Consider the following 20,695-nt stretch of genomic DNA (forward strand, 5'->3'; position numbering starts at 1 on the left):
GATCCCAGGCCGGAGCACTGGCTGTTACTGATCCCAGACCGGAGCACTGGCTGTTACTGATCCCAGACCGGAGCACTGGCTGTTACTGATCCCAGACCGGAGCACTGGCTGTTACTGATCCCAGGCCGGAGCACTGGCTGTTACTGATCCCAGACCGGAGCACTGGCTGTTACTGATCCCAGGCCGGAGCACTGGCTGTTACTGATCCCAGGCCGGAGCACTGGCTGTTACTGATCCCAGACCGGAGCACTGGCTGTTACTGATCCCAGACCGGAGCACTGGCTGTTACTGATCCCAGACCGGAGCACTGGCTGTTACTGATCCCAGGCCGGAGCACTGGCTGTTACTGATCCCAGGCCGGAGCACTGGCTGTTACTGATCCCAGACCGGAGCACTGGCTGTTACTGATCCCAGGCCAGAGCACTGGCTGTTACTGATCCCAGGCCGGAGCACTGGCTGTTACTGATCCCAGGCCGGAGCACTGGCTGTTACTGATCCCAGACCGGAGCACTGGCTGTTACTGATCCCAGGCCGGAGCACTGGCTGTTACTGATCCCAGACCGGAGCACTGGCTGTTACTGATCCCAGACCGGAGCACTGGCTGTTACTGATCCCAGGCCGGAGCACTGGCTGTTACTGATCCCAGGCCGGAGCACTGGCTGTTACTGATCCCAGACCGGAGCACTGGCTGTTACTGATCCCAGGCCAGAGCACTGGCTGTTACTGATCCCAGGCCGGAGCACTGGCTGTTACTGATCCCAGGCCGGAGCACTGGCTGTTACTGATCCCAGACCGGAGCACTGGCTGTTACTGATCCCAGGCCGGAGCACTGGCTGTTACTGATCCCAGGCCGGAGCACTGGCTGTTACTGATCCCAGGCCGGAGCACTGGCTGTTACTGATCCCAGACCGGAGCACTGGCTGTTACTGATCCCAGGCCGGAGCACTGGCTGTTACTGATCCCAGGCCGGAGCACTGGCTGTTACTGATCCCAGGCCGGAGCACTGGCTGTTACTGATCCCAGACCGGAGCACTGGCTGTTACTGATCCCAGGCCGGAGCACTGGCTGTTACTGATCCCAGGCCGGAGCACTGGCTGTTACTGATCCCAGGCCGGAGCACTGGCTGTTACTGATCCCAGGCCGGAGCACTGGCTGTTACTGATCCCAGGCCGGAGCACTGGCTGTTACTGATCCCAGGCCAGGTGGCTGTAGGGGCACACTGGCCTTTGCTGATCAATGGACCAAGGTGCCTATTTCCTGTTCTCTCCCCAGTATCAGCTGCCGGAATGTGCTCATGTGTGCGTGCCAGGTGAGAATGGTTCAGACAGAGCTGTGAGGCATGTGTGTGGACATATGGCGCCGTAAGCATGGGCTGTGATGTGTAGGCGAAGCTACAGTGCTGGTACTCCAAGAAGTGGAACAGAGAGGGCTGTATGGACATACAATGGCTGCAGCATTCTTAGAGCTGAGGGAAAATTTTGATGATGCACCTCAGAGTAATTAGACAGTCTCAATGGTTTGAAACATGAATGTTACACAGTGGGAACAATCAGCTGCCCAGTTAAAGTTGTGAGTTTTCTCCATTATACTTTGAAATAGGCGCGGTTTCTGTACCTTTTCTTGCCCTTGTCCCATAGCAAGGAACTTCAGTCTACTTGTTCCAAAGCCTGACCGCTCAGCCAGCTTGGAGAGGTCCGAGGCTGGATCAGAGCCTGGACTCAGGATGAAGACAATGGGGGAATTTGCTGTGCTTTGTTCAAAGATGGCCTCAAAACTAATGACGGGCGGTTGAACAAACCTGGGGAAACGGAAATGGTTCAAATCAGCACTCGTGCATCTGTTACCAAACTGGATAATGAAGAATTCAAACATTTTTCAGTTAATGACATTGAATATTGTTTTTCTAAATCTATTGGCATTTGTGCGAGGGGCTGTTATAAGAGGACTGTACACCTAACAAGACAACAGACTATTGAATTAACTTTTCATTACACTGTGATTGCCTCTTTATTGGACAAATTATTACCAGCACAAGAAAGATCCATAAAACCAAACTTGGATTACAGCTACTTCATGAAATAAATGCAGGAGGGCCTTTTCCAGAGAAAGCCTTTCCAATCTACTCGAGTGCTCAAGGGACACAGCTGCAGATTTCCTCTATCTATTAATGAGAGTGGCTTCTAATTGTGTTCGAAGCTCAGGGACTCGGATTACAGGCTGCCACCTGATATTCCTGAACCGACACTGCACTGCAGCACAATAACAGCCTTCAACACACATCCATTTCAAAAAAAACAATTCTGCCTTGCCAGCTTACAAATGTATTCTTAACTGGAAAAGTAATCGGCAGTTCCAAAAAGGGGTCATTGATGACTGATTGTAAAAGGCTTAACCCAGCCCTGTTCTCCTAATAAAGTCACACAGACCCAAGAAGATCCCAGCTTCAAGCTTGACGCTTCATTATTCTGCATAAATATCTGAACCTGACAGACTGCAGTAGCATTTGTGCAGTAATATAGAAGCCATAACCAATCACTTTAAAACAAAAATACTGTGAATTAAGAAATGGCTCCTCACATTTCTGTAATTGTACTTTCTCCTACACAAGAATTTGAGAAAAGGTACACTTTAGATTGTGTGTTAGAAAACGTGTATTTGTAAAGCTGCAAAGACTTCCAATAGTCAAAGTGTTAATAGAGTAAATATCTAGCGGATGAGGCTGGAACCTGCCCTCCTGCAGAAACCTGATCTTTTTATGGCCAGGCTGGTGATATTGGCTTTTTCTGCAGCTGCAGCGGATGATTCCTTATGCGGGTGATGCGGTAATGCAATCACTTACTTCTCTCCCATCGTGACGGTGATGTAGTCCATGACCGCGCGGTAAACACGATCCACCCGGAAACAGCGCAGCAGAAGCAGCTTCTGGAAACTGTTCAAACTGTCCTTATATTGGAGAGGGAAGTCGACTTGTTCTGGTGCATCAAGATCATACCACTGGGAGAAACAGCACAAAACACACACCCCATCAGTCATGGTATGTGTGTGCAGGTGTCGAGGGTTAGAATTCAAACAGTTTACTCGGATTCGATAGTGAAATAAACCACTTTAGCATTAACAGAAATGTATTAATACATTTATTACATTGTTAGCATTGTTGAATTGATTAGTGAAGTAAAGCGATGCAGTCCACAGTTCCCCAATGGTGAATGATGGTGCTCCTGATTCAACTCGCACTGAGTAATTGCATTCAGCCACTGGGGAGATCAGTGCTCACTTCACCTACACTCATCTTCACCACATCTCAGGTGGGCTGGTCACCCACCCTCTCCTGGCACAACAGCCACTTCCATGGGCTCAAACCCTTGGGCCCCTCCCTTCTAAATTCCTTCCATTCCCTCCCCCCCTCTTGAAGAGTGCTCAGAAACATTCTCCGACCTGAAATAATACATACATGGAAATTGTTGTTGAATTGGAAAAAGTACAATAAGCTAAGAGGGCAAAAAATGTGTATAAATAATACAATGACCAATTTTCCAGTTACAGTATTATAAATGTGCTCTTACATTTACCCCTTAAATACCTTCACATCCATCCCTGTAGCATGTTCTCAGTATTTCTATAACCTTCACATCCATCCCTGTAGCATGTTCTCAGTATTTCTATAACCTTCACATCCATCCCTGTAGCATGTTCTCAGTATTTCTATAACCTTCACATCCATCCCTGTAGCATGTTCTCAGTATTTCTATAACCTTCCCGAGGAGTCTGCAGCCATCTCAGTGTCCTATTGCTGCCCCCAGCTGGCCACATCCTCAAACTACAACTCACATCTCATCAACTCAACCCATGGACTTAACTCAAATTCACTGGCATCTGGAATTTTAAATATTCAAAGGAATGTGCACAATTCCAGGTTCATTCGTTACTGCGCTCTTCGCTTTTAACAGATTCCTTGAAATATGCTGCTTAGGACTCTTTATCGAGAGGAAACATATCACACTTTATCCATCCTAAAGACATTGCAGTATCATCCAGTAAGCAGGACTCAGCACTTTCTCAGTCTCAAGGGTGAGACTGGGAGGGAAATAAAGTCGTGTCCCAGCGCTGCACAGCACCATGCACTGGTGCTCCACCACGACCACAAGCAGATAAGATACTGAGTGGCTCTTGTTCCCTGTTGAAACCTAAATATAAAGATCACAGATTGAATTTCAAAAGTAGTACCACACAGGTTCTTAAAGGGGCCATGTGCCGATATTGACCCCCAGGGTCTAATCCAGCAGCGAAGCTTTGCGTTTCTACATTATGATTGGATAGTTGGAATGCTGTGTAAAATCTGCAATTGAGAGCAGCTGGTGATTAATAATTAATATTTCACAGCATATGTACAATTGATTATCAGTGTAAAAATAAATTAGCATATAAACAACAAACTTCCGGTTAACGGGCAAAAAATGTTTTCTTTAAGAAGGTGGAAGAAGATCTGGAACGCGCTGCCTAAAGGGCAGTGGAAGCAGATTCAACAGTGACTTTCAAATGGGAATTGAATAAATACTTCAAAAGGAGAAATTTGCAGGGCTATGGGGAAAGAGCACGGGAATGGGACTAATTGGAGAGCTCGTTCAGAGAGTCGGCACAGGCACAATGGGCCGAATGGCTCCTTCTGTGCTGTAGCATTCTATGATTCTAAGGTGACTTCTCTAACTTTCATTCGATTTGAGTAGGAAAGGGCCTCGTCCAAATCATGTGTGAAATACCCAGTGATACAGCTTGTTGGAGCACCAACACAATAACACAGCGATAACATGCCGCTAGAAACCTATCCATTTCACAAAGACAATGGGGTCAGCCAATCTGAAGCAGGCTGGTAATTAGGGGGCTGCCAATGACCTCCATGCCTGTCCGCTAGAAGCAGAATAAATCAGCCAGAGTTTCGGCTTCTGGTCGCTATCCAGTGGGCTGTGCTGGAAACGCACATTGGAAAGGCAGAATCAAGCGGAGCTCTGATGCACCCTATGTCCAATAGCCTGCCATACCTAGGCCCACACCTGAAGAATGGCCAATTGGGTGAATGACTGGATAATGCCAGTACCCACAAAGCCATTCCCCATGAGTCAGTTGGGAGAAAATTGGAACCAAAGCTCATCCCAAACCATCTGTTAATGGTTTAACTGTGTGACACGTGAAGAGGTGGCGATCAATTAAAGCATGCAGCTATTGCTGGTACTTTGATTCCCATTCTGTAGTGTTTCTTATTACAGAGGAACAGAAGGAGCCCAGTCAGCCCCTCGAGCCTGTTCCACTATTCAATTAGATCAGGGCTGATCCAGTTGCCTGCCTTTGAGCCATGACCCTTGACAACCTTCTGATTTCACCATTTGTTAGGTTCTCTCAGTCACTGGGCATTTATCGCTGCAAGTTTATACTTACATCCTGCCAATCTGCCTGATGCGTCTGCAAAACATCTGGAAGTGTTGCAAACAGCCCTGGGAAAGCCTCTGCTAGACGGATAATGTCCTCCCAGCCTTGATCCGGGAGCCAATGGCACGGCTTCACCCGCTTGCTTTTCTCCAGAGAAATGTTTCCTGTGAAAGGTGCAGTGGAGCTCAGTGTAGGCTGATGTCATGCAGCACTCCATTACATGACAGCAGCAATGAAATATTACTGCTTCTGCCTAATGTACGAGGGGCAACGGGGACAATTTCATCAAACAGTCTGGTGCCAAATACTCCATTAAACCATTGCAGGCTCGCCAGTGGAATCAGAACGGTAGATGAAATGCAGAAAGGGTCGGCTGCCAATATTTTGAAGAAATGTACATCACTTTGTAAAAGCTAGGCACGCCCCACTGATTATCCACGGTCAATTAGCCTTCAGCAAGTTACAACACTAAAATGTGAAATTAAACCATAAATCAACAGATTGAGTTTTGAAAGACCTTAGTTGCATTTCTAGAATGCCTTTCACATCCTTTATGAATTGCTTTTGAAGTGTAGTTACTGTTATTTTGTAGGCAAACGCAGCAGCCAGTTTGCACACCGTGCCGTGATAAATGACCAGTTAATCTGTTCATCCAAATCCCTCTACCCACTTCCAACCACTCTGAGAAACTGCCCTGAACTCTGACTCTCTTCTTTCCCTACTTCTAATCATTTTTTGTAATCCAATTCGCTACTGTCCTCCGAGCTCCACACCCATTAATCTTCCCCAATAGTCTCCTGTGTGGCTCCTTGTCAAAGGTTTCCTGAACGTCCATGTACATCACATCCACTGCATTTCCCCCATTCCTGATATCCGTCACCCCTCAAAGAACTCCATCAAGTATGTCCAACACAAACTTCCTTTCTGAAATCCGTGTTGGCTGCTTCTAATTATTTGCTCTTGATTTAGTATTTTGCAATTTCATCTTTAAGATTCTAAAATTATTTCCCTACCACAGATGTTAGTAAATGTCCTGTGATTAGCCGGGTTTGCTCTGTCCCCCTTTTTGAAACTGGCCAATCTCCAGTCCTCTGGCTCACACCCACTCTCAATGGAATCCTGAAATGGGGCAGATTTTAACCCAGCCCGCCCAGTAGGATGGGGGCATGCGAGTCATTGAAATGGCAGTGGGCAAGCGGGGGGGGGTGTGGCTGCATGCTGTGCTCTCAACATGTTCTTCCTCGCCCCAGCCATTGCAACTTACCTCAAAACAGGCACGGAAGGACCACCCGGTCCAGGCAGGCAAGGGCCTACTTTACAGTGAAACCCCCCATCCCCGAGTTAAAATCAACCCCTGTCTCTAGGGCCTCTGCTATTTCTTCCCCCATTTCTCTCAGGATAATTGGATGTATCCTGTCAGGTCCCAGTATTTTGACCTCCTTTAGCTTATCTAACTGCCATATTATTTTCCTTTTATTTATATGTTTCAACTTGCTTTTAACCAATCCAGGATTTAGCTCCTCCCCAATATCCTTCAGTTGTGTAAACACAAAGTACTTGTGAAGTATTTCCACTTATCCTTTCCTCTCAGGTTCCACCTCACATTTAACAATTCTCTTTTTATTGACATGTTTGTAGAATACTTTACTGTTCTTTTTAATACTTTTTGAGTCTCTCCTCATATTCGTTCTTTGCTTTCCTTATCCCTGTCTTCACCCCTTCCCTTATTTTCTCATATTATCTATTCTTTTGTTACCCATCGGTCCCATAATCTACTGCATTCTGAAACTTGAAGTAATCTCTTTTTAAATATATTTTCTGCAACTTTGCAATCTCCTTTAAAAAAAATATTCCACTATTGATCTATAGCCTTGGGCCAATTTCTCTCTCCACCTCAACTCAGCTAGCTCACTCCTCCTCACCCTGCAATCTATGCCAATCCAACTGGTGCCCTTGGTTTTGGACTGACTATTTCCCTTTCCCTTCCTTAAATCCCAACATATTGTGGTCACTACCCCCATGGTGCTCACCCACATTTAACTCAACATGATCCATTTTGTTACTCATAACTAGATCCAGTAACACCTCTCCTCTCGTAGGCCAACTAAAATAATCGAGGAAAGAGCCCTGAACACATTCTGGATTCCATTCCCTTTTCCGCGCTCCCTCCCTGTCCTGTCCCAATGAATGGGCAATTAAAATCTTCTAGAACAATCCTTCTGTTATTCTCACTCATCTCCCTGATCTATCTACAGGTTTCCCCTTCCATTTCCCTCCCACAATTAAGGAATCTGTAGTACAACCCCACTAATGTAACAATCCCTTTTTAATCTTTGATCTCTAACCATATTGATTCTGTCCATGTACATCAGTCCCCTCCTCCTGTACCTGTTCTGGCACTCCGAAACATATTATAACCCAACAGGTTTATTTTCACTCCTACCCAGTTTGCAGTCAAATTTCTGTTAGTGCTATTAAATCCAGAGACTTGAGCACAACAATCTAGGCTGACACACCCAGTGCAGTGCTGAGGGAGTGCTGCACTGTCACAGGTGCCGTCTTTCGGATGAGACGTTAAACCGAGGCCCTGTCTGCTCTCTCAAGTGGACGTAAAAGATCCCACGGCACTATTCGAAGAAGAACAGGGGAGTTATCCCCGGTGTCCTGGCCAATATTCATCCTTCAATCAGCATCACTAAAACAGATTATCTGGCCATTATCACACTACTGTTTGTGGGAACTTGCTGTGCACAAATTGGCTGCCACGTTTCCTACATTACAACAGTGACTGCACTTCAAAAGTACTTCATTGGCTGTAAAGCGCTTTAGGATGTCCGGTGGTTGTGAAAGGCGCTATAGAAATGCAAGTCTTTCTTTTCTTTTCTCATATCTTCTTGTGACATCATTCTTTCTAATTCTCCCGGTTATTTTCCACACTTGGAGCATTGCAATACACACGCTTCATCTTTTTTGTTCGCATTTAATGCTACCCTTGTTCAGTTGTCCAAGCTAACACATCATTCCTTTATCTCAGGGTTTTCCCTGCTTTGATGTTCCTCCTCTCCTCCCTTTATTCCTTCTGCATGCTGTCCTTCCTGCTGAGTTTTATTATGGCCCATTTTAGGTTTATATATTTCTATTCTGCAGCTGGAATGGGTCCTAATTAAAAGTGAAGAACTGGCACCTTTAGTAAATCATTTCAATGTAAAACTAAACTGCTGTGCAATAATTCTTTATACGTAAGTGGCTTAACTAAAGTAAAATGAATTAACACGCTCTTCTACTGAAAATAATTCAGCTTTGCTTGTTCTGATGACAGGTCATTGACCTGAAACGTTAACTCGGTTTCTCTCTCCACAGATGCTGCCTGACCTGCTGAGTGTTTCCAGCATTTTCAGTTTTTATTTCAGATTCCCAGCATCCACAGTATTTTTCTTTTGCTTATTATAATCTCATCATCATTACTGGGCGACATTCAGCTGAATAACCTTTCATTGATCCAGCGCTCAGTTTGAGTACTTCCCTCATGAAATTGGTGCTTCATAATAAATAAAAACTAAATCCACCAGAAGAGGAAGCTGTGAATCAATGGCAGTAATTCGAAGGATTAGTTGTAGAAAGAGGTCAATGACTCTCCATTGTACAGCATAACGTTAGTTAGCCGGACTCCCAAAATCCACAGACCCGACTATCCCGCAGCACGGTGGCCTAGTGGTTAGCACTGTTGCCTCACAGCGCCAGAGACCCAGGTTCGAATCCGGCCTCGGGCGACTGTCTGTGTGGAGTTTGCACATTCTCCCCGTGTTTGCGTGGGTTTTCTCCGGGTGCTCCGGTTTCCTCCCACAGTCCAAAGATGTGCGGGTTAGGTTGATTGGCTATGATAAATTGACCCTTAGTGTTAGGGGGATAAGATATGTGGGGTTACAGGGATAGGGTGGGATATGTGTTGGTGTAGGGGTTACGGGGATCGGGTGGGATATGTTTCGGTGCAGGCTCGATGGGCCGAAATGGCCTCTATCTGCACTGTGGGGTTTCTGTGATTCTGTGATTCTGTGATCTGCAGAACTGTTAGCAGGGCGGGCTCGAGGTCTTTGTCAGAACACCAGGGGGATCGGAGTTGGGAGACCAGCGGGAATCAGGGCTTAGTGAGGAAATGTTCTGCAGATGTACAATATCTGAAGGAGCGTGGCTAGATTGACAACAGCATAAAATGCAAGTACAGGGTACCAGAGAAAGCTAAATAATGCACTGAAATACTTCAGATAATCAATACCGAACCTTGACTATCTGCCTGAGGGGGAGGGGACCCTCACTTATGCTCAATAATTACTGGAAGGAGATGGCATAAATAATTTATGGTTTTCAAAAGTCTTTTGCGGCATTTATACAGCAGCTGAATTGAGTTAACTGCAGGCTTGCTGTTTTATGGAACCATTCAATTAATAGACTTACGTCAACGTTTTGTGGGAATTAAGGGCATTCATTAACAGCAGTTATTGACGCAATTTTTTTTAAAGTTTAATTACGTTGTTTTTGTACACATTTCAAGCATATCTAAACATCATCAATAGATGCCAGATCTTAAAATGTGAAACCTACAAAATTATCCCAGCACCGCAGTGTATCAAACATACAGGGAGTCTGGCTTCAGCCATTGCTCAGCGGAGCCCCATTTCAGAGATTTGAGCACAGAATCCAGGCTAACACTCCAGTGCAGTACTGAGGGAGTGCAGCACTGTCGGGGGGGGCAGTACTGAGGGAGCACTGCACTGTCGGAGGGGCAGTACTGAGGGAGTGCCGCACTATCGGAGGGGCAGTACTGAGGGAGCGCCGCACTGTCGGAGGGGCAGTACTGAGGGAGTGCCGCACTATCGGAGGGGCAGTACTGAGGGAGCGCCGCACTGTCGGAGGGGCAGTACTGAAGGAGTGCTGCACTGTCTGGGGGGCAGTACTGAGGGAGCGCTGCACTGTTGGAGAGGCAGTACTGAGGGAGCGCTGCACTGTTGGAGAGGCCGTACTGAGGGAGTGCCGCACTGTTGGGGGGGCAGTACTGAGGGAGTGCCGCACTGTTGGGGGGGCAGTACTGAGGGAGTGCCGCACTGTTGGGGGGGCAGTACTGAGGGAGTGCCGCACTATCAGAGGGGCAGTACTGAAGGAGTGCCGCACTGTCGGGGGGGCAGTACTGAGGGAGCGCCGCACTGTTGGAGAGGCACTACTGAGGGAGTGCCGCACTGTCGGGGGGGCAGTACTGAGGGAGTGCCGCACTGTTGGAGGGGCAGTACTGAGGGAGTGCCGCACTGTACTGCCCCTCCATCAGAGGGGCAGTACTGAAGGAGTGCTGCATTGTCGGGGGGGCAGTACTGAGGGAGCGCCGCACTGTTGGAGAGGCAGTACTGAGGGAGCGCTGCACTGTCGGGGGGGCAGTACTGAGGGAGTACTGCACTGTTGGAGAGGCAGTACTGAGGGAGCGCTGCACTGTTGGAGAGGCCGTACTGAGGGAGTGCTGCATTATCGGAGGTGCTGTCTTTCGGATGAGACGTTAAACCGAGGCCCCGTTTGCTCTCTCAAGTGACACTATTTCGAAGAACAGCAGGGGAGTTCTCCCCGGTGTCCTGAGGCCAGTATTTATTCCTCAGCATGACAAAAACAGGTTATCCGGTCATTATCACATTGCTGTTTGTGGAGTCTTGCTGTGCGTAAATTGGCTGCCATGTTTCCTACATTACAACAGTGACTACACTTCAAAAGTACTTCATTGGCTGTAAAGCACTTTGAGCTGTCCGGTGGTCGTGAAGGGCGCTATATAAATGCAAGTCTTTCTTTTTTTCCACTGTCGGAGGGGCAGTACTGAGGGAGCGCCGCACTGTCGGAGGGGCAGTACTGAGGGAGCGCTGCACTGTCGGAGGGGCAGTACTGAGGGAGCGCCACACTGTCGGAGGGGCAGTACTGAGGGAGCGCCGCACTGTCAGAGGGGCAGTACTGAGGGAGCGCTGCACTGTCGGAGGGGCAGTACTGAGGGAGCGCCACACTGTCGGAGGGTCAGTACTGAGGGAGCGCTGCACTGTCGGAGGGGCAGTACTGAGGGAGCGCTGCACTGTCGGAGGGGCAGTACTGAGGGAGCGCCGCACTGTCGGAGGGGCAGTACTGAGGGAGCGCCGCACTGTCGGAGGGGCAGTACTGAGGGAGCGCCACACTGTCGGAGGGGCGGTACTGAGGGAGAATCTTTGACTCTCAAAACAGAGGTGCTGCTGCATGAAGTGGGTGCGAGGAGGGCTGCCCTGCTTAGCAATTCAGGGCACCCACCCCAGAAACGGAAGTGCATCTTCCTGGCAGCAGGCAGTGACCAGGCTCAGCACTGTGCATCTGGCAACAGACGGAGAAAAAGACGGCCGACTTTAAGCAATCTGGGAATTCCAGGGGAGAATTGGATAGCTCTGTGAGGGAGTGGGCGATTGAGAGGTATCAGTTTTTGGGACGGGCAGAAGGACTGCAGAGTCCTGTGTTCCTATTGTAGCTGTCAGAGATAATTCTGTTCCGTTTTGGTATAGTTAGGGATAGAAAATATTGCATAGGAACCAATAAACTCACAAAGATCTGTACAAGTGGTAAAATGTTTGATTTCCAGTGAGAAAGCTCACTGTCTCTCAGTGTTACTTTAGTAGAATATAGATTTAATTTGTAGATTTCAACAGATAAACTCCACTTCCACTTTTTGTATTATGGATTTACATTTAAAAAGTCATTTAAAATGGGATGCCCTATAACAGACTCCCAGGTATGTACATAATTCCTGTCTGGAAACTTACCTTTCAAAAAAAATTCTAGTTCTTCCTGAGGAATCCTTTGTTCCGCCTGCTCGATCTTTATCGTCATGTTGAATGAGAAAAGCAACTTATGCCGCTCAAACAAACCTGGAAGGGCAAGGGAGATGTTCTTTGTTAAAAACTTTTTAAAAGGTGCATTCTTGTTATCAGCAAGGTGAAGGATGTCGGTGCTGCAGAAGGGAATCACTTTTCTACTGAGTGCCAACGTCAAATACTCCCAGGTCAAGTAAAGCCAGGATCAGATATAGAGTGACGCTCCTTGTACTCTGGTCCAAAATGTGCCTTAACCCCATCCTCTCCGACTGCACAAGCCGACACTGGCGTTTTTCACACATTTCTGTGGCCTTGCCGAGTGAGCTTGCGAATTTGACGCTAATTACTACTGAATTATGAGCAGTTTCCTGGGTTACATTCATGCTTGATAAAAACTGGATTTAGATTACCCAAAAACAGTCCCCTCAGCATGTTTAAAGTCAGAAAATAGAGGAGACTTTCACGCCAGCAGTCTTGGCTGAATCCAAACCCAAAATGCAAACGACAATTTTCCACAAAAAAATGTACTTTTTACAATACTGTATTTCCCAGTTCTTTTTATGTGACAGTAAAAATATACATTAACCAACAAACAAATATATTCACCTGAGAGATGGTTTCTCCCCCATTATATCTTATCCGACTAAATTATGACAGGTTGCATAACCTTGGTTTGTATTCCCTTGAGTTTCGAAGGTTGAGGGGTGATCTAATCGAGGTGTTTAAGATGATTAAGAGATTGGATAAGGTAGATACAGAGGTTTAAACTAGTCCCTCTAGTGGGGGAATCCAGAACGAGGGCATCATCTTAAAATTAGAGCCAGGCCACATACGAGCGAACCAGGAAACACTTGTTTTACACAAAGCTTTTTGTTGGGTAAAGGTATCAAGGGCTATGGAACAAAGGCGGGTAAACAGGGGCGAGGTACGGATCAACCCTGATCTAACTGAGTGGCAGAACAGGCTCGAGGGGCTGAATGGACTCCTCTTCTATCTATGACCAACTAATTTAAGGACTAACATGGCAATACATAGTTTAAAGGAAAGGGCGCCCCGAGGTCGTGAAAGGCGCTATAGAAATATCTTTCTTTCTTTTCTTTTGTAGATATGTATGTATATATGTAATAAACATTCAACATGCATACTGTAATGTATGTAACCTGTACTACCTTAAGAGGATACCTTAAGGTGATGGACTACTTTTTGATGGCTCCTGTACATTGTAGTACCGGTGGTGACCACACCGGTATATAAACCCCGCGGAGCAAAGTGTATCTCAGTTCAGCCCTGACCCTCAATCACTAAAGACCTGTTTACTTACTTCTGTAGTCTGTGTCCTGTTATTCAGTATAACTGCATTTGAAAACACAGACTTAACACATACCATCCTGACTCCACCAAAGCAACACCAGAATCAAGTGCTGTTTAAACACCCCGCTTCAGAAATCTGCCATTTTTGGATTCCTTCATTTCATTAAAGCAAGCCTCCATTGATATAACAGGTAAAAGATTACCATAGTTACTCAAATATAGTGCGCACCTTATAAGCTTAAAAAAAAGAATTACATTTCATGGTGTGGCCAATATGCGAGTTATGGGTAAGGCTCAGATTCTGAGCAAGTCACCCCCTGGCCCACAACAACAACTTGCATTCACATAGCAACAGAGGTGCTTTTAACAAACAAAAACATCCCAACGTACGTCAGAGAGGCACAAGAGCAAATGAGACCGAGCCAAACGAGTAATAGGCGGAATGCGCAAAAGCTTGGTCACAGAGGTGAGTCTTAAAGGAGGGGAGGTTTAGGCAGGAAACTGCAGAGCCTGGGCCTAGGCCGCTGAAGGCTCAGGAGTCTGCCACACGGCCCCGCGAGCCTGCTCCGCCATTCAATAAGATCAAGGCTGATCTACCTCAACTCCACTTCCCTGCCCGATCCCCATATCCAACAAGAGGCCAGAGTCAGAGGAATGTAGAGATCTGGGGTTGGGGTTTGTAGGGCTAGAGGAGATTGCAGAGTTAGTGAGGGGTGAAACCATAGAGGATTTAAACACAAGAATGAGAATTTTGAGTTTTGGGGCCTGGGAGCCAATATAGGTCAGCAATGACAAGGGTGCAGGCCAGTGGAAATTGGTGCGGGAGAGGATAAGTTTAAGGAGGGTGGGAAGCTGGCCAAGAGAGTATTGAAAGATCTTAAAAACCTGCTTAAATGCACTTACACAACAGATGCCCAATGTAATTTAACGCTTAATTGGTCATGTTTGATACAGTTCGGAGATGTTCATATTTAAACACTGCATTTTCAAGGAAAGCAGTACAAATATTGTGCTATAGCAACACTAACCTGTGCAGCCATAGTTGTACATGTTAAGGGTCAATGCGTTCATGATGTTCTTCAGACGCTTTTGAAGTATAGAGTCAGGCAAAGATTTGCGGAGAGATAAGTCGAAGACCTCCAGGAAAGATGCCAAGGAATATTGGTACATGCTGTTAACGAGTGCCATCTCCGACAAGACAAAAAACAAAACTGCGCCTCTTTTGGCAGCTGGTCGATATCCATCGCGTAATTTGTCAATATCTACTGCGGTCTTTTCAGCCAGCTTTAGTTTTTCAGATACCTGCCAAGTGGAAAGAGTTCACACTGCGTTTATACTTATGGAGGACTCCGATTAGACTGATATTACACGATCTGTTACTGTCTCTACAATGCAATTTGTCCAAGATGACTGTAATACATGGTATATGCGGTTTGCTCTTTATCTAAAGATTTGTGTGTTTATAAACACAGAACATACAACAGGGTACAACTGGAGACAACAGTAACAAGGGCACCAATGTCATGAATTTGACGAAGGAGCAGCGCTCCGAAAGCTTGTGATTTCAAATAAAACTGTTGGACTATAACCTGGTGTTGTGTGACTTCTTACATGAATTTGAGAGCACAGAAATAATTGGAGAAACTGTACTGAGGCACAATCAACAAGTCACAGATTTCTCTACAACTTACTGCATGCTCCAGCAATACTGGTCCCCCTCCCAATACTTTTTCAAAGGGATTACTCTTTGTGTTAGCAGGCTATTTGAATGTGGATGCATCACAGTTGTGCTCAACAATCACTCGGACAGAAAACAGAGTAGGGATAAACAGATCTTTTTCAGGTTGGCAGGCTGCAACTAGTGGGGTGCCGCAAGGATCAGTGTTGGGGCCTCAGCTATTTACAATCTATATTAATGACCTAGATGAAGGGACCGAGTGCAATGTATCCAAGTTTGCTGATGATACAAAGCTAGGTGGGACAGTAAGCTGTGAGGAGAACACAGAGTCTGCAAAGGGATATAGATAGACTGAGTGAGGGGGCAGTAAGGTGGCAGATGGAGTATAATGTGGGGAAATGTGAGGTTATTCACTTTGGTAGGAAGAATAGAAAAACAGAATTATTTTTTAAATGGTGAGAAACTTTCAAATGTTGGTGTTCAGTGAGATTTGGGTGTCCTCGTGCAAGAAACACAGAAAACTAGTATGCAGGTACAGCAAGCAATAAGGAAGGCAAATGGCATGTTGGCCTTTATTGCAAGGGGGTTGGAGTATAAGAGTAAGGAAGTCTTGCTACAATTGTACAGGGCCTTGGTGAGACCACACCTGGAGTACTGCGCACAGTTTTAGTCTCCTTATCTAAGGATATACTTGCCTTGGAGGCAGTGCAACGAAGGTTCGCTAGATTGATTCCTGGGATGAGAGGGCTGTCCTATGATGAGAGATTGTGTAGAATGGGCCGATACTCTCTGGCGTTTAGAAGAATGAGAGGTGATCTCATTGAAACATACAAGATTCTGAAGAGGATTGACAGGGTAGATGCTGAGAGGTTGTTTCCCCTGGCTGGAGTGTCTAGAACTAGGGGACATAGTCTCAGGATAAGGGGTAGGCCATTTAAGACCGAGATGAGGAAGAATTTCTTCACACAGAAGGTTGTGAATCTTTGGAATTCTCTGCCCCAGAGTCTTTGAGTATATTCAAGGCTGAGATCGATAGATTTTTGGATTCTAGGGGAATCAAGGGATATGGAGATCGGGCAGGAAAGTGGAGTTGAGGTCGATGATCAGCCATGATCTTATTGAATGGCGGAGCAGGCTCGAGGGGCCGAATGGCCGACTCCTGCTCCTATTTCTTATGTTCTTATGTTACTAGGATAACATTTAAAATGCACAGTAGATTTCAAGAGACACAGTTTTTTTCAAAGGAACAAGATTCCATGCACCCAGCTAATCCAATTTTCCTCCTTCCCTCCCTGTGTTTAGGAATGCTGCAGGAGATGGATTATGGGCATTTACAGCCACCCGATGGCAAAGGACGGTGGGGGGGGGGCTGGTCGGCAACAACACAGTGCACTGCCATCTAAATAAAACGATGATTAACCTCGCCTGTAATCCATTTACCTCAGTAGCTTTAGTCTTGGTCTCTTCCAGAGTTTCCACAAGTTCGACATTGTCCAGCATGTTTCCAGTGGAAGTTGCCAGTTCACGTAGAAGAGAATCCTCGAGATCCTTCAGCAGTTTCTTGTTCTCGCTGGTCTCCTTGATCAAACGCTCCCTCTGTTCCTCAAGTTCTTTCCGCTCAAAGGCCACAATAACACTCAGGAGCTGGTCTTCCAGGCCACTTAACGTCACTGCAGAAAGAAAGAAATTCAGCAATTCTTATTTTAACCTATATTACTCTAATATCTGATCAAAACATAAATTGCATCTAAAAATATTATTGCTCATTATTTTTGTTCTAAGCAAAAAGCAATAAGGTGTCTATGATTTTAGCATTTGATGTTTAGAAGTGCCAATTAAACATAACAGATTACCATTAAATCTAGGTGGTTACTAGGGCCCCAGCATATCCCAGTGCTGCAAACTCTACCACGAAGTAAGACAAGAGCAGCAACATCATGGGAACATCATCACTTCCAAGTCGCACACCATTCCGACTTGGACATATATCGCTGTTCCTGGATACTCACTAGGTCAATATCCTGGAACTCCCTACCAAACACCATAATGGGAGCACCTTCACCACAAGGACTGCTGCGGTTCAAGAAGGCGGCCCACCACCACTTTCTCGAGGGCAACTAGGGATCGGCAATAAATGCGGCCTTGCCAGCGACGTCCACATCCCAAGAACAAACTTTTAAACACCTGTATTCTTTATCATATGATCACTGGCGGAGAATAAAAGCTTGACCAAGGAGCAGATGTCTCACACACTCCAGTGAAAGAATTTCTAGGCTACATTTTGTTAAATTTGCTGTCGCGTACACATGACGCGGGTTTTTGAGGGGGACTGCGTTAGAATTTACCAGTGTAGTTTATCACCATGGATTTCCCAAAAACCGCAGGCTGGTACTTGGGGTTCGCCAGCTTCGTGTTGAGGTACATTTTGAAGTTAGGATCATAATCGACCTCCTTGTCACCGAGCACAATGAAATACCGCCCTTGTTGTCCTTCGATGTTCTTTTCCAAGACATTATCAATCACTGGATCAATGTACTCATCCACATCTTGGAACAGGAAGGGAAATCCATACCTGATGGCCATCTCTAATTGTTTCAGGAAATCAGGATCATTAAATGAAGAGATCTGGAAGAGATCAAACACCAAATACCATTTATCACATTTCCTTGTACATTATTATTTTTTTTTAAAAGGCTACTTAAGATCTGTAATGGAATAATTCAGTAGTGAACTATATACTAGACTGAAAGGCATCACTGATATCAATAACATACACAAGGTGGGTGTGTGGCTAAGTGTGTTTGGCCAGAAACCTCAACCTTACCTTCAAATTGGTTTTTGCCTCCTTTCTCTTCACCCAGTTTAAGGCCTGCTGCTGAGGATCGATACACAGTGGGAAACGACTAGCTTGCGTTGTAAGGATGCCATTCTGAACAGAGAGTTCATCGGGTGGCAGGCCTTCTGAGCCCCACCTGAATCCACAAGAATAAAATATAAATCTTAAATCTGCAAAATAAAGGCTAGCCAGCCTGATTCTTCTATATTAAATATTTTCTATATAACAGAAAGCTCGTGCGTATCCGTCACATCACATCTTTCAAAGACGTCATGTCTGAAAGTGTGGCCTCACTTGGAAAGTGTTGGTCCTCAGCGCGCCACATCTCTAAAAGCAGCAAAGACACTGATGAGTGGCTCAAATCATCACTCAGCTGTTGGTGCCGATCAAATATCCAATGACTAAATGTAAAGTAGCAGATCGTACCAATGAAGATCACGTAATCAGTGGGAAACGAAGCTATCAAATCCCACCAGCTTCTTTTTCAAATCAACCAATCACAAAGCAACAAGTGCTACAAAAAGACCAATCAAATTGTTCTCAATAACTTCTCTGCATTGTTGTTAGGAGGTTTTTGAAGGTGGAAAGAGATTTGGAGGGGTTTAATTCGGGAGTATCGAAGAGTAGGCCTGAGATGGCAGAACATTCTTAAATGTGAAGTGTTGGGGACCAGGAGATAGTGTAGGCCAGTAGGATGGGGTGATGGTGGGAGCTGGGACAGTGCGAGATCGCATACATGGGCCACAGTTTTGGACAAGTTGGAGTTAATGGAGGATGAAGATTGCGAGACCAGCAAGGAGAGCATTGAAGTGGTGAAGACTGGAGCTGGCTAAAGCACGGATATGGGTTTGAATGGCTGTGGGACTGAGATAGGGGCAGAGGCAGGCAATGTTGCAGAGATGGAAATAAACAGTGTTATGGAGTTTAAAAATCAGCTCAGGGTCAAACCGAGATTACGAATGGTCTGGTTCAGCCTCAGACAGTGGCCAGGGAGGAAGATAAAATCAGAAGCAGAGTTTGTGGCAGGAGGTAGAACAGGTCCAGTTATTGTCCTGATTGCTGCAACAGCTCAGAACTGCTTTCCTGCACCCTTTCCTTTATTCAAGTGGTAACCAGAAGTCAGGTTCTGTCTTCAGACAGTCAGGCACGAGCCTGCAGGTCCCATGTTATACTTGCACAGGTTTTGAGAGTGCAATTCTGAACTGCACAGGAAACAGAATCATGTGTAAATTATCCAACCATTATATTTTACATTTAAAAACTACTTAATTGGCTGTAAAGCACCTGGAACATCCTGAGGTTGTGAAAGGCGCTATATAAATGCAAGTCTTTCAATCTTTGTTATGAGATCACAATTGGAAGAGGAAAATTGACTCCAATCATTACACCAGGTGTAAACGTGTAGCTTTCAGGTACAGGTGCATCATTTGATAACAGAAGTATGCCATTTTCAAGCAGTAATATAACTATATTTGTACTATTATGCACAGACCTGCTGATTTCAACTTCATCCGTAAGCAAGTTTTCCAAACGAAATGGTTGACTCAATGGAATTTCACGTTTCAGTACATCATTCTGCCATTCATTGTAAATCATTTCATTGCGGAACTCGGAGCTGAAGGCTCCCTCATAGCTCAGAAAAGCAGCACAAATCAGACAGTCTCCAAGTAATCTCACTCTACGTATCTTTAGATCCTCCAAGTCCTTTGTCCATCTGTTTGGGGGAAATTGAAGATGAATGCCTTTTTCATTACGCTGAGACAGCGGGATTTCTGTACACCATGTTTAATGAAATATTTTAGCTCAGTCTTAACAAGGGATTATAATCGACACTGAAAACTGACTTTGATATGTGAATTTCAATTTATATTAGAGAGCAATCATTTGCTAAATTAAGGTGTGCCAATTGAACTACTTTCCATTTCCTGAACGAACATAACTCTTTATCCTTCAACCAATACTACCCAAAACAGATCAACTGCTCACTGACCTCATTGCTGTCTGTGGTACCTTGCTCTACACAAATTGGCTGTGGTGTTTGCTTACATTAGCAACAGTGACTGCACTGCAAAATTAATTCACTGGCTGTTAAGCGCTTTGGGATGTTCCAAGGCCATGCAAAATGCCAAATAAATGCAAGTTATTTCCTTCTTTGAATAGATTTTCCTTGACTATTATTAGTATTATTTCTGAAATCATACAAACATCTAAAAGAACAGTCCTTCAAGAGTGTGTTACAAAGCACAGTGAAGAGGGTTTGTAGGTGCTGTTTATCACAAGAACAGCAGAAAGTCCATGGAAATTCAGCGCCTCTGTCTTTACAAGGACTTCTCTACCAATGCTCTTATGGACAGGTGTTTCATCGGGTAGGCTGGTGAGGATGAGGTGGTTCCCTCACCACCTGACACAGGCTCAGTCTGGCAGCCATGTCTTTCAGGACTTGGCCAGCAGCTGTACCACCAAGACATTTAAGTACCCCACCCAGAGTACATTCTGTGCCTTTTCTTCCCTCAGAGCTTCCTGCAAGTGGTGTTCAACATGGGGGAGTACTGATTCATCAGCTGAGGGAGGGCGGTATGTGCTGATGAGCAG

General features: G+C 45.6%; 1 protein-coding gene across 1 annotated transcript in view; it reads right to left on the reverse strand.

The window, feature by feature from the left end:
* The window catches only part of dnah10 (dynein axonemal heavy chain 10), a 304,418-nt gene that overhangs the window by 39,027 nt on the left and 244,696 nt on the right, over window positions 1-20,695 (reverse strand). The window contains exons 61-69 of the mRNA XM_086011825.1: window positions 19,596-19,817; window positions 18,092-18,239; window positions 17,613-17,892; window positions 16,708-16,937; window positions 14,618-14,891; window positions 12,228-12,332; window positions 5,431-5,585; window positions 2,840-2,994; window positions 1,615-1,798 (exon numbers count right to left, since the gene is read on the reverse strand). Coding sequence (XP_085867951.1) covers window positions 1,615-1,798; window positions 2,840-2,994; window positions 5,431-5,585; window positions 12,228-12,332; window positions 14,618-14,891; window positions 16,708-16,937; window positions 17,613-17,892; window positions 18,092-18,239; window positions 19,596-19,817 — 1,753 coding nt within the window. The remainder of the gene's footprint in view (window positions 1-1,614; window positions 1,799-2,839; window positions 2,995-5,430; window positions 5,586-12,227; window positions 12,333-14,617; window positions 14,892-16,707; window positions 16,938-17,612; window positions 17,893-18,091; window positions 18,240-19,595; window positions 19,818-20,695) is intronic.

The sequence above is a fragment of the Somniosus microcephalus genome, chromosome 19 (genome assembly GCF_052327205.1).
Source record: "Somniosus microcephalus isolate GS21.2 chromosome 19, FLI_Smic_1.0, whole genome shotgun sequence".
Classification (NCBI taxonomy): domain Eukaryota; kingdom Metazoa; phylum Chordata; class Chondrichthyes; order Squaliformes; family Somniosidae; genus Somniosus; species Somniosus microcephalus.